The sequence below is a fragment of the Choristoneura fumiferana genome, chromosome 27 (genome assembly GCF_025370935.1).
Source record: "Choristoneura fumiferana chromosome 27, NRCan_CFum_1, whole genome shotgun sequence".
NCBI lineage: Eukaryota > Metazoa > Arthropoda > Insecta > Lepidoptera > Tortricidae > Choristoneura > Choristoneura fumiferana.
In genome coordinates this window covers 2,442,122-2,462,655 of record NC_133498.1, presented here as the reverse complement: position 1 = coordinate 2,462,655, position 20,534 = coordinate 2,442,122, and the positions used below count along the sequence as shown (strand labels likewise).

The 20,534-nt window shown below is 40.6% G+C and overlaps 1 protein-coding gene across 1 annotated transcript; it reads left to right on the top strand.

Annotated features, from left to right (window-relative positions):
* The first annotated feature begins 9,935 nt into the window (after positions 1-9,935).
* Positions 9,936-19,615, top strand: LOC141443431 (RYamide neuropeptides-like). Its single transcript, XM_074108725.1, has 5 exons — positions 9,936-9,979; positions 18,062-18,218; positions 18,415-18,496; positions 19,007-19,189; positions 19,557-19,615. Exons 2-5 carry the CDS (start codon positions 18,134-18,136, stop codon positions 19,585-19,587), a joined length of 381 nt encoding a protein of 126 aa, XP_073964826.1. The 5' UTR covers positions 9,936-9,979; positions 18,062-18,133; the 3' UTR covers positions 19,588-19,615.
* Positions 19,616-20,534: the final 919 nt, after the last annotated feature.

The window sequence follows — 20,534 nt, the reverse complement described above, 5'->3', positions numbered from 1 at the left end:
GCCATACATTCAGTCCGATCTTGCATAGATTAAATCAATACAGATAACAAACATCGTGGACAGCATTTACAAATACTGTCATACCATACTACAGGACCCTCTCCCCTCCTATTGTTGAAAGAGCAAGAAAATAGTAAAGCATGGTAACAGAGGACAGCTAGAGAGATACGATAGTATGTAAAAGAGGAAGGAAGGAATGTAAGATGAAATATAACAATAAGTTAAGTAAAAATTAGATAGATAGAATAGCTAATAATGATAGTAAGAATGAGGAAGAAAGATAGAAAGAAAAGGTATGCAGCATGAAAGTGCGAGAAGGATAAGTGATAGAACTGGAGTGAAACGGTATTGTAAACATAGGCTCCGATCATGTTGGAGGTAGTCAGGTGAAAAAAAAAAAAAAAAAAAAAAAAAAAAAAAAAAAAAAAAAAAAAAAAAAAAAACCTAACCTAACCTTTGCCGATGGAGGTAGTGTTTTCGCCGCTCGCCGCTAGCTGTGTGCGATAGGTTAATTATTGTTGTATAATGTGAAAATTATGTGAAAAATGTGTATAGTAGTAGTAAGTAGTTAAGTTTCTATATTGTAAGTTTATTGCCGCTTACAGGTGTTGTGCGCTGTATGCGAGGTATGTGGGTGTTTGTTAAATAGTTGTTAGTTATTAAGCAATTGTAATAAACATTGGAAATATGAAAGTGAAGTATTTGAATTTTGTGGATAATATAAAAGTAATAAGCACTGAAAAAAAAAAAAATTACCAGCGGGAAGGAAAGGAAAGGGGAGCGTGCAGCCGGGTTTTTACCCCGTGAGAGTCGGGGACTGGCTGGGTCCTCCATTCCCAGCGTCCATAATGGATTTTTCCCGACTGCATGCAAAAAAAAAAAACTATTCTCTCTTATTTGGCGAGGTTCAAAACTGGAGGTAAAAACTGATGAACATGGCAACATAACATATCAGAAACAACAACCACAAACATATATTTTATTTATTACGTTAATTTTCAAACTGGTATTGACTGTGTGCATGGTCTGATCAGCCCATTATCTATGAACCGTGTTGAAGAATATACTTCGCATTTCACCGCACCTAGTTGCGAGCCGCGCGCCGCGAGCCGCGCTACGAGGTGCGAGGTGCGAGGTGCGGCCAACAAAACTGAATCACATACCAGGATGGAACCTTTGTGCTACTAACGATACGTTGACAACCCATACATTTAACTGGAATATCATAGCGAAATTATTATTTTTTATTCGACTGGGTGGCAAACGAGCAAGTGGTCTCCTGATGGTAAGAGATCACCACCGCCCATAAACATCTGCAACCCCAGGGGTATTGCAGATGCGTTGCCAACAGAGGCCTAAGATAAGATACCTCAAGTGCCAGTAATTTCACCGGCTGTCTTACTCTTCACGCCAAAACACAACAGTGCAAGCATTGCTGCTTCACGGCAGGATTAACGAGCAAGATGGTGGTAAAATGCCTAAATGCCTGCATTGATTACGAAAGGTTCCACCCCGGTACGTGATTTAATTTCTTTTCACACCTCTCCTTCAGAAAAGTAACTTTTCCTCCCTGACGAGAGGGAGCAAAGTGCAACTTTTCTGTTCAAGGCTTTTGTAAGTGTTTTATTGAAAATGCCATTTTTTAAAGTTGATAATTGGAAAGCCACGTCATTTTCTATGCTGGTTATTCTTTAATAATATTTATATATATTTTTTTAAATTTTCTTAATGCTCGGTGTGAAAAGTTGTATGAGCGACTCGGGAGCAAAATTATTTTCATCTTGGGCGTTAACACTTGAATCCCTCATTACGCTCAGGATTCTACTTTAGAATCCCTCGCTACGCTCAGGATTCTATTGTACAATCCTTCGCTACATTCTGGATTCAATGTACGCCCTCGCCGTAAATACACCATTTTGCTCCCTTGTGACACAAATAACTATTACTGTACACAAGGTAGTTTTCACCTCTACCCTCCACTCGGTTGGTCTTCTGTCTGAAAGTGAACCGGTGTTGAGGCCGCTCAGTACACGCGGAGCAGAAGCATTTATTACAGACGCCATGACGGCGCTCACTGGTGAGCGTTTTCGCTATTCATTTCGCCTGCTGCCTGATAGCCAAATTATATCGAGCGTCTGACTGAGCGATGACTTTACTCAGCTTTGCATAGTATGGCGTTTCTCGTTGGCTTGGGACAAACTCAGTTACTAAATAAACATACAAAAACCAGGTATCAGAATGATAGGTTTCAAAAAGTTAGGTTCCAGCGAGTTATTAAGTATGAAACACATTGAAAAAAAAAAGGTTTGGTTAAGTTAAAGTACAGATTTTAAAAATGTAGGTGTCAGAATGCTAGGTGCTAAGATTGCCTGGAAGAGATCGCTCTTTTGCGATAAAGCCGCCTATAGCTCACCTTGTAATTTTTTCTCTGTATCTGTTTTCTGTATCGCTTACTATTTCTGGTGTACAATAAAGAGTCTTTGCATTGTATTGTTTCAAAAAGCTAAGTTTCAAATACGTTTGAAAAAATTGGTTATGTTTGGTTTAGTTACACATTTAAAACATCTAGGGTTCAGAATATTAGGTTCCAAAAATGTAGGTTCGAAAAACTTAGGTTTGAAAAACTTAGGTTTGAAAAACTTAGGTTTGAAAAACTTAGGTTTGAAAAACTTAGGTTTGAAAAACTTAGGTTTGAAAAACTTAGGTTTGAGCGAATTAATTATCAAACCCATTTAAAAAAGGTTCAAAAAAAAAGGTTAGGTTTGGTTAAAAAGGCAGATTAAAAAAAATATAGCGTGCTTATTGTTAGGTTTAAAATAAGATTTTGGTTTTCATTTTTAATATAAAATTTATTTGCTGACTTATTTTTGTCAACTTTACTTGCATTGTCACCCAAACTTCATTTGCATACAAAATTTCAAGTCGATGCCATTAACTGTTGAAGAGTTCAGTCCTGCGGAGACGATCCTAGCCGTACTGTCAGGATTTCACTATCAGATTATTGTATTGTCACCTTTGTCACGCAATTTACATAAGTATGTCGAATTTCAAGTCAATCCGACTACTGGCTGGTGGTCGAATTTAACTTGCAAGATTGACTACAGACAGACAGACAAGAAAAGGAAACAGAAAGGTGAAACTAAATAATAATAAAAAATGTTTTCTTTAAAAATTACATTTTTAATACAAGCATTTTTGCTGACAACTGTTTGTTGACTGTACTTGCATTTTCATCCAATTTACATTTTCGGACGAAATTTCAAGTCGATGCCATTAACCATTGAGGAGTTTCGTTTTGCGGAAACGATCCCGGCCGGTCCACCAGACTACCAGATTATTAAATTGTCACCAGATTTACATAAGTATGCCTTATTTGAGTTTGAGTTGGAAATTTCAAGTCAATCGAACTACTGGAAGTGGGTCAAATTTAGCTTTCAAGATTTGACCCAAACAAATTAAAAAAAATAAACATGGCAATTCAAAGAATAGCTTGTAATTAAAAAAAATTAAGGTCCGAACATGTCTAGGTTTTTTCAGTTTTTTAATTAAAAAATTAACAAGGAACAAAGTTTTAAAGACGTTTAGTTGACTGGACTAGACTGGTTAATATTCCCGGAAATTAGAAATTTAGTCACTCCTATCACGGAAGTGTTTCGTTTAATCAATGGGGCTTTTATTCGGACACACTCAGTAACAACAGGTTGGGTCGTAAACGGGCCCACCACTCCCACCCCTTGGTCACTAGCTTAGCTACATCACCTCGGTCGGTAGGTATTTAACACGTTTTTCTTAAATATCGAACAAGATTTGCATGTTTTGCGGTTTTAATGGTTTGTAGTTGGAAGATGTTGATTGTCCACGTTTTTTTAACCATTATGTATATCCTATCTATCTACATGAATTATATTTTTGACTTTTTTATGTTTTTCCTGCTAAAAAACAGCGAGAATTTCCGTAAAAAGTAGCCAAAATCGCGCTTGTAACTAATCCCGAGGTACTTTTCCTGCAGAAGGCATCTGGAGCAATCCCACCGTGTTGAAGGACACCCAACAGTTTGCCGCACACAGTGTCTCAAGCTGTGGTAGTGAGTTACAAGGAGGCTTTCACCGCCCCTCTTAGCTTGTCTTGTGACTGAGTGACGGGTTTTGTGGCCGCTCAGTCCACGCTGAGCGAAAGTGTTTACCACAGTAGCATTGGCCACTGTGGCAGCCATCGGTGCTCAACATCACGGTCCGGCTCCGATGATACGTGGCTGGCGGCACGCCGAGCGGTACGGCGAGCGGCGCGGCGAGCGTGTTCACTGTTCATGGTGAGTGATGCCAGATAGCTAAAGTACAGCGAGCGACTTGCTCATGCAATCCTACTTCTGCTTATTTTATGACGACCAGATGGTCTAGTGGTTAGAGAACCTGACTACGAAGCTTGAAGTCCCGGGTTCGATTCCCGTGTCGGGGCAGATATTTTTATGAAAAATACGAATGTTTTTTCTCGGGTCTTGGGTGTTTAATATGTATTTAAGTATGTATCTATATCTATATAATTATATTTTCACCTCACTAGCTCGAAAAAGCTCTCTTTATCCTTCCTAATCTGCGTGGAAAATCTTGGCTGGAAAGAGTTTTTGAAATTCGAACGTTATCGTGAACGGGTGCCCCCTTGAAAATACATAACATATCGACCGCTACTTCCACAACCTGTTACCTGGCCAGTGGCCACATACAATTGCTTTAGTTAGAATCATCTTTATGTTCAGTACGATAGTGTTGATTTGTTGTATACAATTCGGGTAGATACGAGATTGAGGAAGTAAGCGTTGAATATTGACGGGTTCACAAAAAAAGTTCGTCATAATCTGTTATTTTATTCTTATTACTAAAAAAATATTTAGTAATAACAAAAAGTTTTCTGAAATTATTCCAAAAGCGTTTATAATTACAAAAAATACAGAACAAACAAGAAGAAAATAGATATCAAATGATAAAAAGAGATTCGGAAACGCACCCGAAAAAAAAGCACAATGACACGTTCTGAAACGTGATTTGTCGTAAATTATTTAATTTCGTTAGTATTTTCATTTTTGTTTTTAATATTGTTATTTATTAATAGCAATAATAAAAAATAAGATAGTACATATTTCTATTTTGTTCTATTACATAAGTTTTTTCGTCTTTATTCACAAAAAATAACGACAAATAGGTAGATAGATATATGGTCAAAATAGAACGCACCTACCGGAGGGATAAAAGTTCACACTGTCAATCAATATTATCAATTTGAGTACTTAATAATTATTTTAACTTTAAGTACAATTTAGATGTAAATCAATACGATGGATCTTTAATTTTAGTTCAGGAAGAGCACTATTCATCTCAACAAGAGATTTGTTTTAGAGTGCAGAACCCTACACCACCTTGTATCTCACTAACTACTACCAGGGCGCAGTGACCCCAAGTTGGTTTTGGCCTCCAACACCAGATTACGCCACGGTTTGCGGTGTTGAGTCAGCTCTTGCAAGTCTTCGACCCTGAGGTCCAAAAGGTCTTTCAGGACCTCGTCCCTCCAGCGGTCTCGACCACCAACAACCAACGACCAACCGGCCTCTCGGTCATCCCAAGTGCGCTCTCTTCAGGGCTCGACCCTCTCCCATCCCAACCTTTCTACGTGCTCGAGCTACCGAAGTCTGGACGCCTTGATCTGTCCTATTCCCTACATTGGGATACCAGGTCCTCAAATTCCCTATTACCTCACCAACTGTGCAACATGAAATTTGTTTGTCACCAGCTAGTTTCAAGAGCTTGAAAAAAATCGATTTTCAAGCCACGAAATCCACTCATCACGTCATAAACCAGCAGTTCTCAGAGCTTTCCGGGGCCCTACCACGCTCTCTTAATGCGATTCAGTTTAGGCTCTAAACTGAACTGCATCGCTATTTCGTACCACGACGTTACTTTTGCGATTCAGTTCAGGCACGGTTCAGCGACAGCGATACAGACATTTTCATTCACTCACTTCAAGCGGTTTTCGTACCATGACGCTTAACTTGAGTGGGAATTGAATCGCTTCAGTGTCAAATTTAGCGATTCAGTATAAGTTACTCATTCTGTCAATTCTTTTGGATCGCTTCAACTTCAACTAATGAAATAAAACGAATTCAGTGTTTTACGGTGTAAATAACAACTTTAGTATGTGCATAGCGTGTTAGTTCAACATAGAAAAATCCGCAAGCTGTTAAAACACAGTTGTCGGCAGTTTTTCAGATGTCGAAGGAATTATTATTTTTGGCATTTTTGGAATGCGATCTCATGGAGAATACAGGGCGAAAAAAAATAGGCTCCGTAATCGCAAGGAAAACAATCCGTTTGAACTCGGGGATTAAGAGTTCATTCGAAGATATCGCCTGTCGAAAGAGCTGACTCTAGACCTCTGTGAGGAGCTAAGGCCATTGCTCAAAGAACCTGTGAGGTCTACTGACTTAGATCTAGAGACGAAGGTAAACTCATAATTATTAGCTTCATTACGCCTTACGTATATGCACATTTGTAACTTTAACTAGGTTATGCTTTGGCAAAAGTACTTATTCGAAATACTTGATTATTGTAGGTATTGACTACGCTGTCGTTATATGCTTTCGGGTCGTATCAAAGACCCATAGGTGATATAGGTGCACATTCTTTGGCGCAGCAAACAGTATCATCTGTTGTTGCGCAAATAACAGCCTGTTTAAATACTCCTCAAATGAGGAGGAAGTATATTGTCTTCCCTTCTACTCTGGAAGAGAGGAATGAGACAAGAACCCTTTAAGTAAACCTATTATCTGTTAGTATGTACAGTCAACAGCAGAAGTAGTTAGGTGGACAGTTGAAGAGCCCTCGGGCGCCACATTTAGGGGGCGGCAAAATACCATAAAAATTTAATGGTTTGTGTGAAGTTAGCAAGTTCTCAGCAGTGGGACGTGTATAGGCTGGGTGGGATAGTGATGATAGAGTTTAAAGTCACGCGCGTAGATCGCCATTAGCTAAGCTCTTACCAAGTTACAGTCCCCACATGGCGCCTTGACATAAGTAAGCCAAATAATTAATTATAGTAATTATTAATTGATGACATAATGTTTAAATGTGCTCTCGACGCAAGAGACGATCTAGACTTGTCATCATCGCATCTTGTAATTTTTCTACCGTTGATAATGGAACAGAAATAAATTATAAAAGTTTTTAAGTATATTAAATAATATGTATTTACAGGTGATTCCGGGTATCCCCTCAGGATGTACATGATGACTCCCATTACCAACGCTGCAGAGGACTCGCCTGAAAGTCACTACACTAACATTCACGCTAGAAACGTAGTTGAAAGGACTTTAGGAGTTCTTAAAACTCGTTTTCGGTGCATTAGTGGCCATCGAGTGTTGAATTACAGCCCAGAAGTTGCTGGCTCAATTATAAATGCTTGTGCTATATTGCACAATATTTGCAATACAGCAAATCTGCCCATTTTAGATTTGGGACCCTTGCCTCGATACCACAATCGCCGTCTGCAGCAGGCGGCTACCGAGCCGCTGCTCGAGGACGCAGTTGTTATTGATGAGACAGAAAGAAGCAACCCACAACTGCGACTCGGTACAGCCATAAGGAATCGCCTTGTTCGCCGATTATGGGAAGGGAGATAATCCTTGTGTTGCATTTCTCACGATGATATAAATAAATACCTAAACCTTAAACGATTTTTGTTAACACTTATTATGTTTAAGACCCCGCAGACTATAAATAGTAATGAGAATCCCACCAAAAACATTTCATATACACGAGAGTGTATGAGTTATTTATTATTAGAGTCAAGCCCCTAGCCAACTCCCTTAGTGTAAGTTTTCGGTTACAAAATACGTCTCGATCGCTTCCGCGTTAGAATCTCAATTTGTATGGAAACACGAACAGCGCCTCTAGCGGAACGTTTGAGATGTTGTCACTATGTATTCACTCTCACGGAATTGGCTACCTACGGGACAGGCCTCGCCTAGTGTAGGAGCCAGTGAAAAGTATTGTGTATGAAGAGCTGTTAATGTACGTTCATGAACTTGCTACCATTGTTATTGTTTTTCACTGTTGTTTTTTCTTTTGCAAGAATGTTTGTATGTTCTTTCCATGTATCAGCCCTCCTGTAAACCCTACTTTATATGCAATAAATGATTACTTACTTATTCATTATTAGGCAAAAACTACGTAATTGCGGAAATCTTCTTTATGAATAACCATATTATATAACAGGCGTAAGTAAAGGAGAAAATGAACACGTTTGGTTTGTTTTCATTTTTATTTCACAAATAATTAATTTACAAAAATTCAAAGTCAAAGTCAAAGTCAAAATATCTTTATTCAATTTAGGCTATAACAACCACATATGAATGTCAAAAAAATCTACCACCGGTTCGGAAAAACCTCTGTTGAGAAAAATCCGGCAAGAAACTCAACGAGGTATATTTAGCCAGTCTGTAAGATGGAACTTTAAGCTTCCCTGTGTTTCTGGTAGCCTTTGGCTTATCGCCGTTAGTGGGAAAATCACATAATAATATGTTCTTCCTTACATACATGATTATTTCAAAAACATAATGCGACGGCAGGGTTAGGATACCTGTTTCCTTAAAAGAAGATTCACGCGTCTTCAAAAAATAACATTGTGCTTCTTAACTCCTCATTGATAAAACTAAGTTTTCAGTGAGAAAAGAGACTCGTCGATTAGTGACAGCGTAAACATTTTATTTGTAATCAACACAACGGTTGCTAAGAACACGGAATGACATAGAGTTATGGTTTTGCAAAATAAAGAGGTTTTAGTATACAAAATTTGGTTTGCATATAGCGGCATCCCTTTCGCGACTTAGCGTTTCAGTTTCGGACCAGAGACAATATCGGTCTTTCATTCACCTGTAAACCATTGAGACTCAGCTCTGAGAAATAAACGTCGTGGTACTAATTTCGACGATTCAGTTTAGGTGCCTAAATTGAACTGCTCTGCGTTTGGATCGTTTATGAAAAGATCATGGTACGCCTGCTGAACAAGAAAAATGTCAACAGCCTTACAGCATGAACATTGTGTATCGCCCGCTAGTTTGCATCAAATTAATTCAGCCAAAAATAATCATGCTTCATTATCTTCACCTGAGCCAAACTCATGTACTTAATCATGTAAATAATTACCTTGTTCAGATCAAAAAATTACCTCTATTTTTTATAGCAAAACTCTTAACTCCCGATTTGCTTTATAAAATTTTCAAGAAAAACTCTTAACTCCAAAATTTCCAGGTCCAGGTTATTTAAAAAAAATAGGTCTTAACAATCTGACGGCTAAATTTAATTTAACATTATGTAAAAAAAACTTAGCAAGTCTTCATGCAAAATTTTTGGTAGTGAAGTTTTTTGTGTCTCCTGTAAAATTTGATCAGATTGAGTTACGAGGTTTGCGATTTAGGCCGACGCTATATCTTTACTAATACCTATTATAAATGCAAAACATGAAAACAACTCTGTCTGTCTGTCTGTTACCCCATTGATGCTTATACCGCTGAACGAAGACGATTGTGGAATTAGTTTCAGACCCTAAAAAGGACGGGATTCTTTAGGTATATCCCGGAAAATTGCGTAATTCCTGCGTGAAAACTATAGTACCCACAAATTTAAAGTGGAGAACGTTTTTAGTCAGCTCAAAATTAAATTGTTTAAAAGATGAGCCCGGGGCGTGCCGCTCACAGTCCACGTACCCTTTTCATTCCTTCCCACAGGAATATCAGCGAAGACAATTTTTAGTTATTGATAGTGTTGCTAATTAGGATGGAGGTTGTTCTTGGTGGGGGGTGGGGGGGGGGGAGGCAGTCAGCGGGGGTGGTGTGTGCGTGTGTGGGTGCCGGCGCTATATCCGTGGCGGCGCGGCGCCGCCCGCACTGGGGCACGCGACTCGCCGCGCGACGCACCGCTCGAGCGCTCAACAGGTGAGTGAAGCGATCAGTTCTTTAATATCTTCTAATTCTCGTGCAGCTGTTGTAAAGGGATCGCTATGTGTTCTACGTACATTTAGATATACAAGGTGTTTTTAAGTTATTTTGGAATGTTTCAACAGGTGGTTGCGTTTGATATTTAAAATCTAGAAAAATATTTTAAAGATTTTAAATAAGCTTGATTCCTAAAAATAAATACATATAGTTAGTCCGTCAGTTACTTTTCCAAAAAATATCGGACGTGTATTTTTTCTTTTGTCGCGTTTTTGTTTGATTTAAAAAATTACGTGTCTTCTATTTTCTGGCAATGTAACTGAGGGATGATTAAATAGAATATTAATATTTTTTTCTTGAAATCTACTTTAAAAATTTACAAAAAAACGAACGCAACAATCTGCTAAATTATTCGTAATTAATATTGAAACACTGAATATATCCCGAAAATTTCATGTGAAATAATTGCAGTAAGTACGAGTGCATTACGTCTGGTTAGTATTAAAAGTAGTTTTATAGTAATTACTAGCAGTTACCCGTGACTTCGTCCGCGTAGAATTCAGTTTTCACTATCCCGCAGGAACAATGCAATTTTCCGGGATAAAAACCATCCTATGTCCTTCCCCAGGACGCAAACTATCTGTTTACCGAATTTCATCTAAATTGGTTTAGACGTGATGAAATAACAAACAAACAAACTTACAAACTTTTACATTTATATTATTAGTGGGATTTTTGTGTAATGAAATCGTGAGCTTGCCCGCGCGTTGATGTCTCTCCCTCGCGCGGCGCGGCGCAGACTTTCAGTATATTATTATGTATAAAGTACTCTGTGGCCAAGACCACGCGGCGCGCGGCGCAGACCGAGCGACATTCGGAACATTTTTCGCGGTACTAAATTACTAAGTGTCCTAACTCAGCTAATGCTAGACAGTAAATTCATTAACTTACTTCCTATTTAATCAATAGATTAAATCCAAGCTTGTGCCTCTGGGTTTTTCGGAATTTACGTGTGAAATTAGAAATTACATCTGTAATTTACTAGGTATTAGCTTTATGGTGAAGGAAAATACCGTGAACAAACGCACACACGTGCGACGGTACGCCAGAGCCTCTCATTGCGAGAGGAGGCCTGCGCTGCAGCGGGACGTTATACATAATAATATACTCGATGGCCGATATGATAGTGAATTAATGGTGTCCGTACTATCAGTTTGTGATTTAATGGTGTGCCGGATAAAAACAATACGTTTTATTTAATAAAAACAAAAATATCAAAAATAAAATAAAGTGCGTCAAATGTTTTCTCATAAGCCTTTATGCACTGTTATATTGTTTGTCAATTTTGTTTGTTTACTTATTTAGTACAATCAAGAGTTTGTTGCGGTAAACTAAAGGTCGGGACGGGAGACTAGAGGGGGGGGGGGCACGGGCAGTCACTCCTAAGTAAAAATATGTAATCAAAGCGTAACGTCACAGGGAAATTTAACGAGCTATGTATATCTTTATATTTTTTTGTTTAACTGACAGAAGATAATATAACATGCCCAATATTTTTTGATACTCTAACTGGCGTATTAATTGTATTTTTACGTAAAAACCACTGTTTACTAATTAGGTAAAAACTAATATATATTCATAGTTTTTTGTTTAATTGACAGAAGAAAAGTTACATGTCCAATGTTAAAGTTAGTAGACGTCACAGTCACAGGGGACGCAGGGGAGCTGGCAGCTTCCTCGGCCAAAGAATTAGCTTGGCTATTCAAAGAGGAAACGCTGCCAGCGTCTTCGGCACCTAACTAGCCTAAGGGGGTACTTTAAGTTTTTTGGTTTTTTAGGTTTTTTTCATTTATGTTAAGGATAGTTTTATGTACATAGTCTTAATTTAATCAATAATAAAGATAATTGTTACATTTAACAAACAAATAACAAATAACAAAGACGTAGAGTTTTCTGCCGATAAATAAAAAACAAGATAAGATTCAACAAGCGAGCGCATTTTTAAGGTTCATTCTGAAGCCATTTCGTTGAGCTTCGTCGTTGTATTGCCTCTCAAGTGATCGTTAAGCAAAATACGCCGCAACTGGCCGCGTGCCCGCTGACTCTCAGACCGACGCCAAAATTGTGCTGTTTTTGATACATTAATATACTTAACACACACTTAATAAATTTTGTTAAAAAATCCGTTTTTTTGTCTTAAATATTTGCATTGTAGCCATAATACGAACATAAATTAGGCACAGAATACTTAGTTCTTCTACACCTTGATAATGGGTGCCGGTCTTAGCAAATGCCTGGGTTTCATTTCCGGCGCTGGTTTTCAGCCAGGACCCTGACACCCCCACCAAAGACCCCTTGTAAGTATCGGTTGGTCTATCACGGATCAAGCAACCGAATGAAATGTATTTATTTTGTACTAGATTTTACCCGTGGCTTTGCACGCGTAACCAGATATGACAGTTGAATTGGAATATACCGGGATTTCACGAAATTCCCAAGAATCACATCGTGGTTTTCATTTACATTAAGCATAAAACAACTCTGTCAAATTTCATGACACTGAATCTAGCGGTCGAAATTTCGAGGTTTTATCGCGATCCCGTGGGAATAACGGGATAAAAAGTAGTTTATGTGTTATTTCACTGTGCTCGAAATCGTGCTTAGCTGATGACAGGGAAAGTTGGCAATCCAAGGGAGAGGAGAGAGGCCTTTGGTGTGACATAGAAAAACATTCGCATTTATAATATTGGTAGGAATTAAATAAAATATGCTGATGTAGTAGCGTTGAAGGTTTAGGTACCTAAACACATCTATTCATGTATCGTCTCATCATATTCATGTTTCGGTATAATATTTAAATATTATTCAATAATCCCGATCAGGCCGCGGGCGTGTTCCGCAGAACGAGACTCAAAAGCTGCCTTTTTAACGAGCGCACTTGTCGCAGTCTAGTTCATTACCAACATCTTTCCGTCGACTGCGAGTGCCGCAAAGAACAAACAACTTAATTAAACGACGTGTGTGATGCGAGGGGCCGATAGCGACCCGCGCCGCCGGCGGCCCGCTGCCAGCTGCCAGGGACAATTTGGAAAATTCGCAAGATATTATAATAAAAAATAAAATAAATATCATGGGACACTTGACACCAATTGACCTAGTCCCAAACTAAGCAGAGCTTACGCATGGATACTAGGCAACAGATAAACATACTTATAGATAAATACATACACATCCAAGACCCGAGACGAGAGCAAACATTCGTATTATTCATACAAATATCTGCCCCGGCCGCGAATCGAACCCGGGACCTCAAGCTTCGTAATCAGGTTCTCTATATGTATAACCACTTGGCCATCCGGTCGTCAGTGCGAAACAACTTTAAGTATCTAATGTTTTAAACTTTCGTTATTCGCACTCATAACTATTTCAGCACCGGGACTTATCACGCTAACACAACGAGTCATAATTACTTGGAAGTTTTGGCTACAGTACGATGCCACAGACAGACCGTGGACTCTTTTTGGGTCAGTATTAAAAACGCCAGGCGTCGCCCAAAAACACTAAATCTCCTGCAAATGACACGGCCTGGGAACACTATACGCGCCGCCGCCCGATACGGAGCCGCAAACAAATAAGTTACATCAAAAATTCAAGAAGCCTTTACTTTGTTGATATTAGTTTTGGCATCGAAACTAGAAACACACGCCACAGGGCTAATTACACGGAGTGACGGAAATATTTACTATAGCTTTTACCCGCGGGTTAGCTCGCATAAATCATTAGGTCGGGCGGGCGAATTGAAATACTTACCGATATTTTACTAGATAAAAAACTAGCCGATGTCTTGCTATTTACAGAACAAATTCCATCCAATCCGTTCATCCGTTTTAGCGTGAAGAAGTACAAGCATACACACAAACTCCTGAACTTTTGTATTAAGTACTACTGAGTTAAAACATCTGTTTAGGGATAATGAGTACCTACACCTAGACTTTTAGATGTGTGTGTTATTTGTTGATTTAAGAAAAAGTGAAAGAGTGGGTTTTGGTCGTAAACAATGCACATTTAATGACATTTTTGTAGCTCACCCACACGCCAACGGGTTCTTAATTTACTTACTTATCTAAAAATACATCGGTGCAGTGCAATCTGTGCAGTGCAACAGCCGCGCGCAATTAGCAACGGACAGACGAACACGTACACAATACAAACACGGGCTTCATTACTGCCCACTGATGTACTAAGTACGTTCCCTCTCCGAAGGTGGATATCCTGGAGTGATAAAACCTATTCTGTGCCACCCGCAGCAAGCGCTCTTCTGGATGCGACGGGTTACGGACCTGTGCTATGGCCACTTTAAATATACAGAACAATTACATAGAAGTTATTGATCGTAAAATACGTTTATTGAACGTAAGTAGCTATTTTTAGAATAAACGACAACAACTTATATATCAAAAGACAGAAAAAGGGGTTAAAAAACACCATACCTACCTATACAAAAAATATATTTTGTTCCTTGCAAATTACAGACATGGCGAAACTATAAGGGTTCAGTTTTTGCCATTTTGGCAGCTGGTTGCTGGTTAGCATAGAAAATGGCGTGGTTATACAATTATCAACTTCAAAAAATTGCATTGTCAATAAAACACTTAGAAAGGCCTTGAACAGAAAATCTGCACTTTGCTCCCTCTCATCAGGGCGGAAAAGTTACTTTTCTGAAGGAGAGGTGTGAAATAACTATTCTTCACCTTAGTTTGTAGGCTAAAGTGCTTTTGCCATTTTTCTTGAGCTCTGAAATCCGAAACACTTTTTCCTAGACGTAGACGTCATTCCGAAACGAGCACATGAATTTAGAAGCTTATATCCAGAATAAACATGCAGCAAAAAGCATTGTGGGCGCGGTGCAATGAGCCGCGCGCGCGCAGGTAATCAACGCTTTCATGAAGAGCACTGGCTTTTGCCGATACTAATACTAATCAACGAACAGAAGCGCGGGCTTTGTAAAACCAGCTAACCTAAAAATATCACACATGTGTATTGTAGGACTATCGGTGAAAAGCGATGGTTTTCCTTCAATAAATTAATTTTAAATTTAAATTAATATTATTTTAAGTTTTAATTTCTATCTTATATTATTTTTTTTTACTTATCTTATATGATCTCCGTGAAACTGACCCCAATCAATCAGAAGGACCGGAACCGAAGAACCGGATAGCCAAGTCAATAGCCAGCTCCCGGTCCAAAGATAGCCAAAGTCCCGGGTTTCATATCCGGTCGAGGCAGATATAATTATGTTGCCGTTGCCGTATAAGTAGGTACCCGTAGTACTTACAAGCCTAGCTTAGTTTGGAAATACTCGTACTCGTAGTTCAATTGGCCCTTGACATTAAGGAGCGGCCACACCGCTGCTCAAAACGGAGACGGCACGGAATCGCAGTGACGTGCCGTAAGCGTCAGGGTTTTATTGCATTCTCACCACACCGCTGCTTAAAATACACAACGGTGCAGAATCGCAGTGACGTGCCGTAAACGTAAAACAGGAAAACAATGAAACGTCAAGACTTTACCGCTTGCTCTCTACCAAAAGTCGTGACGTTTACGGCACGTCACTGCGATTCCGCACCGTCCGCGTATTCTGAGCAGCGGTGTGGCCGCTCCTTTGCTCGTAAGACACGAGTGCTCTAGATAAACGTCCCGTGGCTTAGATTTCTTAAAATTTTCTTGCTTTTTAGGGTTCCGGAGCCAAAATGGCAAAAAACTGAACCCTTATAGTTTCGCCATGTCTGTCTGTCTGTCTGTCCGTCCGTCCGCGGCTTTGCTCAGGGACTATCAATGCTATAAAGCTGTAATTTTGCACGGATATATATGTAAACTATGCCGACAAAATGGTATAATCAAAAATTTAAATAAAAATTTTAGGCTAGCTTCCATAGATGTAAAGTTGTTAAAGGGGTGTTTTTTTTTCTCATCCAACCCTATAGTGGGGGTATCGTTGGATAGGTCTTTTAAAACCATTAGTATTATAATTGCAAAGACGATTTTTCGATTCAGTGATTTGTTTGCGATATATTCAACTTTAAAGTGCAAATTTTCATTAAACTCGAGCGTCCCCCCCCCTCTAAAACCTAAACAGGTGGGTGGAAAATTTTGAAAAAATTCAGGATGGTAATAAGTTATCAAACTTTCATTCTTAATGGCTACGGAACCCTATTTCGGGCGTGTCCGACACGCTCTTGGCCGGTTTTTTAATGTGAAAACAATAATCTTAATGATTTGTTTTGTGATTGAGCAAAGCGATCTGACGGGGGCACGAAGGCTCTCCGGCAGGTTCCGGCTGCCGGCGCCATTACCGGCGCACGTCCGGCGGCGTCCCGGACCGGACGCTTAAAAAACAATTTTTACCGGCGCTTTGTGGCGCTCCTCGCTTGACTACAGTTGCATTACGAGTTACGACGGTGCGAGGGATATCGTGCGAGTGTTTCGTTTCGTTGCGGGGCGCAAGGCGGGTATTTGTAACTGTTCGACCATTGACGGCAATGGATCGCAACTAGATATTTCTCTCGTCTATTTACTTAGCCTTATTTAAGGCTTAGTATTTGTTGGCAGATCAATCGGTAAAGCTCGAAGCTCTGCTCCCTTGATGGGTTCTAAAAAAACATTGATATTAAATTACACAAAAAATGGCACAGGATATCCATGACGGTTTACTTTGTAGTTGTAGTATAGTTTACATTTTTGATATACTTACCTAGTCTTTTCGGCTGTATATTTATTGAATGTAACTAGACTGGGGTTGTACAGTCAACGTCATAAATAAGTGATCATTTCTGTACCTTGTCGCTTTCAGTCTTACACATTTTCGTATGGCTTTTCAAACATGACGTTAAAGTGACAAGGTACAAAAGTGATCACTTATGTATGACGTTGACTGTACCTGATATCGTATAATTATTATTAAAAAGTCAGTTCAAGGAACGTTACGTCAATTCAATAAATATCACTTATTAACTAGCCTCTGTTTCGTTTCACAAAGGGAAGAGTTTGATTAGAAAACTAGATAGATAAATTTGGCAAGTGCAGCGTAGGACGTCCATCAACGTGATGAACGAGCGGGTTCGCGGTGGATGCAATGTCCAACAGAGGACGTCCTACAACTGATTATGATGATGATGATGTAAGTCAGATCCACACTCCCGCATCGCATTTTAGCGGCTTCGTGCGCAAGTGTGGATACGCTATAATGGTAAGGCCGAGCACTACGGCTAAACCGCCGCGGTTTTTAACCGCGTGACTTTGTGAATCAAGTAATAAGCTTATTACTCGTAAGCCGGCGGATTACCTTCGCTGCGAAGCGCCCCCCCCCCCCCCCGCGAGCCAACACTCATACATAATGCAGCCGATCAACTTATACTTGCTTTTATACCACGTTATGGGAACAGTTTACATCTGAGACGTCTGCGTTTGAAGCTTATGTAAAAATTTGGCGTCATACTTTAAAACGAAAAAAAGGGATCGTGTAAAATACTAGATTGAAAAATTTTTTTGAGGTAAACAAATATTATTCCGTGACTTAGATTATTAATTACTATTGACACGTATTTTTTAACCCCCGACGCAAAAAGAGGGGTGCTATAAGTTTGATCGCTATGTGTCTGTCTATGGCACCGTAGCTCTTAAACGAGTGGACCGATTTGAATGTTTTTTTTATTTGAAATCAGGTTTTCTGGCGATGGTTCTTAAACATGTTTTATCAAAATCGTTAATAATAAAGAACTTTGAAAACAAACAAAACAATCAAAATCGATTCAGCCATTTTTGAGATATTGAACTTTGATTCTTTTATCAATTAAACGAAAAAATATGAAGATGTAGCCAGTTGAAGTTCCGTGTGACGTCACGTCGTGCGACACTAGCACGGTGTGACGTCACGGGCCTCCGTGCCTGAACGTTGAGGCGCTTCATCCTAAGTAGTTTTTTTTGTTTGTTTGAGCAAACAAACATAAGTACTGGCGGATTAAAAATAGTAGTATTATTTTTTTGTTATCAGCTTACATTAAGCGAGCATCTCGTGCTTCTCAGCGATCGAAAATCGGTGTTCAGTCAGTGACCTGCCGTCAGCCGGCCGTCATCAGTCGCCAGCCGCCGGTCGTCATGTCGTGGTGGTGCTGGGGGGTGGTGGCGCTGTGCGCGTGCGCGTGCGCGTGCGCGGTGGCGGCCGAGGACAAGCGCGCAGAGAGTGAGCAACACAATATTTCCGTCATCAGTTTTCGCAATATACCTGAATAGTTCTTCGACCACTCCGGTCCGTATTCTCACGGATACGGATCGAATCGCATTCGGATCAGATTAGAATCGATTTTGGATCGGTTTCGGATCGGAAATGGTTTGGATCTTTATAGCGATTAACCGATGTGTAACTGTTGTGTGCGCAGTGTCGCCGCTGCCGTTCGTGCTGGGGTCGCGCTACGGGCGCTCGCCGCCCGCGCCGCGCCTGCTGGCCCCGCGCAACGACAGGTGACGTGCGCACCGCCCGCCGCCCGCCGCCCGCCGACCATTACTTGTGTAGTTCATGGCGACGTCTGTTTATCCCGTCGAGTACCTATTATCTAGGGCTATTTATAGCCACTTAGTGAGTTGGCTCCAAGCGCAGTGCAAACGTATGTGCCAACGAGTTGGACGGATGACCTGGTTAAAGCTGCGGGCTTTCGGTGGACGCAGGCCGCTCCCAACCGTAGCAACTGGAGGTCTATGTCCAACAGAGGCCTGCGGCTATTATGATGATGAGTGCTGTTAACTAAAGCAGCGAGCAACGTCTTTGGCCTCATTTCCGTTAACCGTCAGGTTAAAACAGGGTTCGATGACTGTCAGCTTTAAATAATTAAATAACACTCCCTCAAAGTAAAATTTGCATGCTTCTCCAACTGTATTCACTACTATATTTTCGCAAATAAATATTCTTATTCGGGCAGTTGGGTAAAAACTCTCGTGGTGCAATGCAATGTGTAAGCAAGCTTGTTGGTCCAGGTTCTTCATGGGCAGTCGCTACGGTAAGCGCTCGGAGCTGGCGCCCGGGGTGCCGGGGGCGCCGGGGGCTCCAGGGGCGCCGGGGGTCCCGGGGGCGCCGGGGGGCCGCGCGCGCCTGCTGTGCGAGTACACGGGCGTGGCCGCACTGTACCGCTGCGACCGCGCACCTGCGTATGATATAAGGTACTGTCCCCTACACGAAAGGAGAACTAATGTTGAAGGAACCTTACTGGTAGAAAAACAAAAGAAAAAGTTTTTGCAGTTTAACTTTTGTTCTCTCATTTTTGTAACTTGATGACGTTTTTGGTAAAAAGGTTGTTGTTCATAAATAAGTTTTTATTTAAAAAAAACTTTTTTGCTAACTGCACCTTTTGTTTACTGTACTTACATTGTAATTCCATCTATACATCTGCACCAAATTTCAAGTCCATCCCATAACTAGAAGTTAATGAAATTCGGTTTTCAAAATTTGAAGACAACCTTTTTACAGTTATGAACACTACAAGTTAAATAAGCTTAGGTATTAATATTTAGATGCATTTTGCTGCAGGAGAGCACCGGACGAAGGCGACGACGAGTAGACCGCGCGACCGCCCCCCCCCCTCCCCCCGCACGCAGACCGCCCGCCCGCCGCAGACGCACACGCCCGCAAGTGCTGACTGTATGTCTACCGGACATGGATTTAGATAGACGAAAGCATACTCTCATTCTCATAACTTGCTTAAGAATCGAACTAAAAATACCGCAAATCAACGGTACACAAAAACGACTGAATCGCACCCTACTGACGAACATGTCATAGTAACGTCGCATTGCCTGACAAGAGCAGTACTACTGGTATCATCATCAGCCGAAAGAGACGCTTACGATGTCTGTTTGTATCAAGTCATTAAGAGACCGAGTTCAGCGGCGGCGCTCACCACTGGGCCACTGGCGGCACTCGCGTTACTCCCTGATTGCGCCTGAGTGCTGAGTGCGCTGAGTGAGGGCGCGGCCGCTGGTGACTCAGGAGAGCTAGTTGAGGATGTACTTTAACTATGTTAAGAATTGACTCCCCCTTTCCCTAATCCCGACTATTCTCCACAAGACTTGACGTTGATCCATTCATGAAACGCGATCAATGCAATATACAAGAGCCCGTCATTACAGAACAAGTCAAATATTTTTCGATGGATAACTAAACTACTCCGTTAGCAGAAGTTTGTTTTGGTAACGACGTAGCAAGGAAGATCGTTGCCCATTAATAGGAAGCCAGGACAAATCACACTTTCCTCAATCAATAACTGAAAATCTAGTCAATTATAATATAAGATGGGTTTGCATACTCAGGCAACCCATTAAAAATAAAGTCGAATGCTAAGGCAGCCATCTTTTGAAGAAGTAGGTACTGTCTGAATCTAGTCAATTATCTGTAAGCCAAAGATTTTCTGCGAGTGGGCCCTGGGGTGACGGCTGGGCACCCCCGGACCCCCGCTGAGGGGGGGGGAGGGGGAGGGCTGCGCGCCGACCACCTGCCGGCTATGTTCTT

Excerpts from the sequence above, each read along its gene's own strand:
- LOC141443431 (XM_074108725.1), top strand. The coding sequence starts at position 18,134 with ATGTCGTGGTGGTGCTGGGGGGTGGTGGCGCTGTGCGCGTGCGCGTGC. Across the intron at positions 18,497-19,006 it reads CTGGCCCCGCGCAACGACAG|GTTCTTCATGGGCAGTCGCT; the intron begins GTGACGTGCGCA and ends TTGTTGGTCCAG. Across the intron at positions 19,190-19,556 it reads GCACCTGCGTATGATATAAG|GAGAGCACCGGACGAAGGCG; the intron begins GTACTGTCCCCT and ends ATTTTGCTGCAG.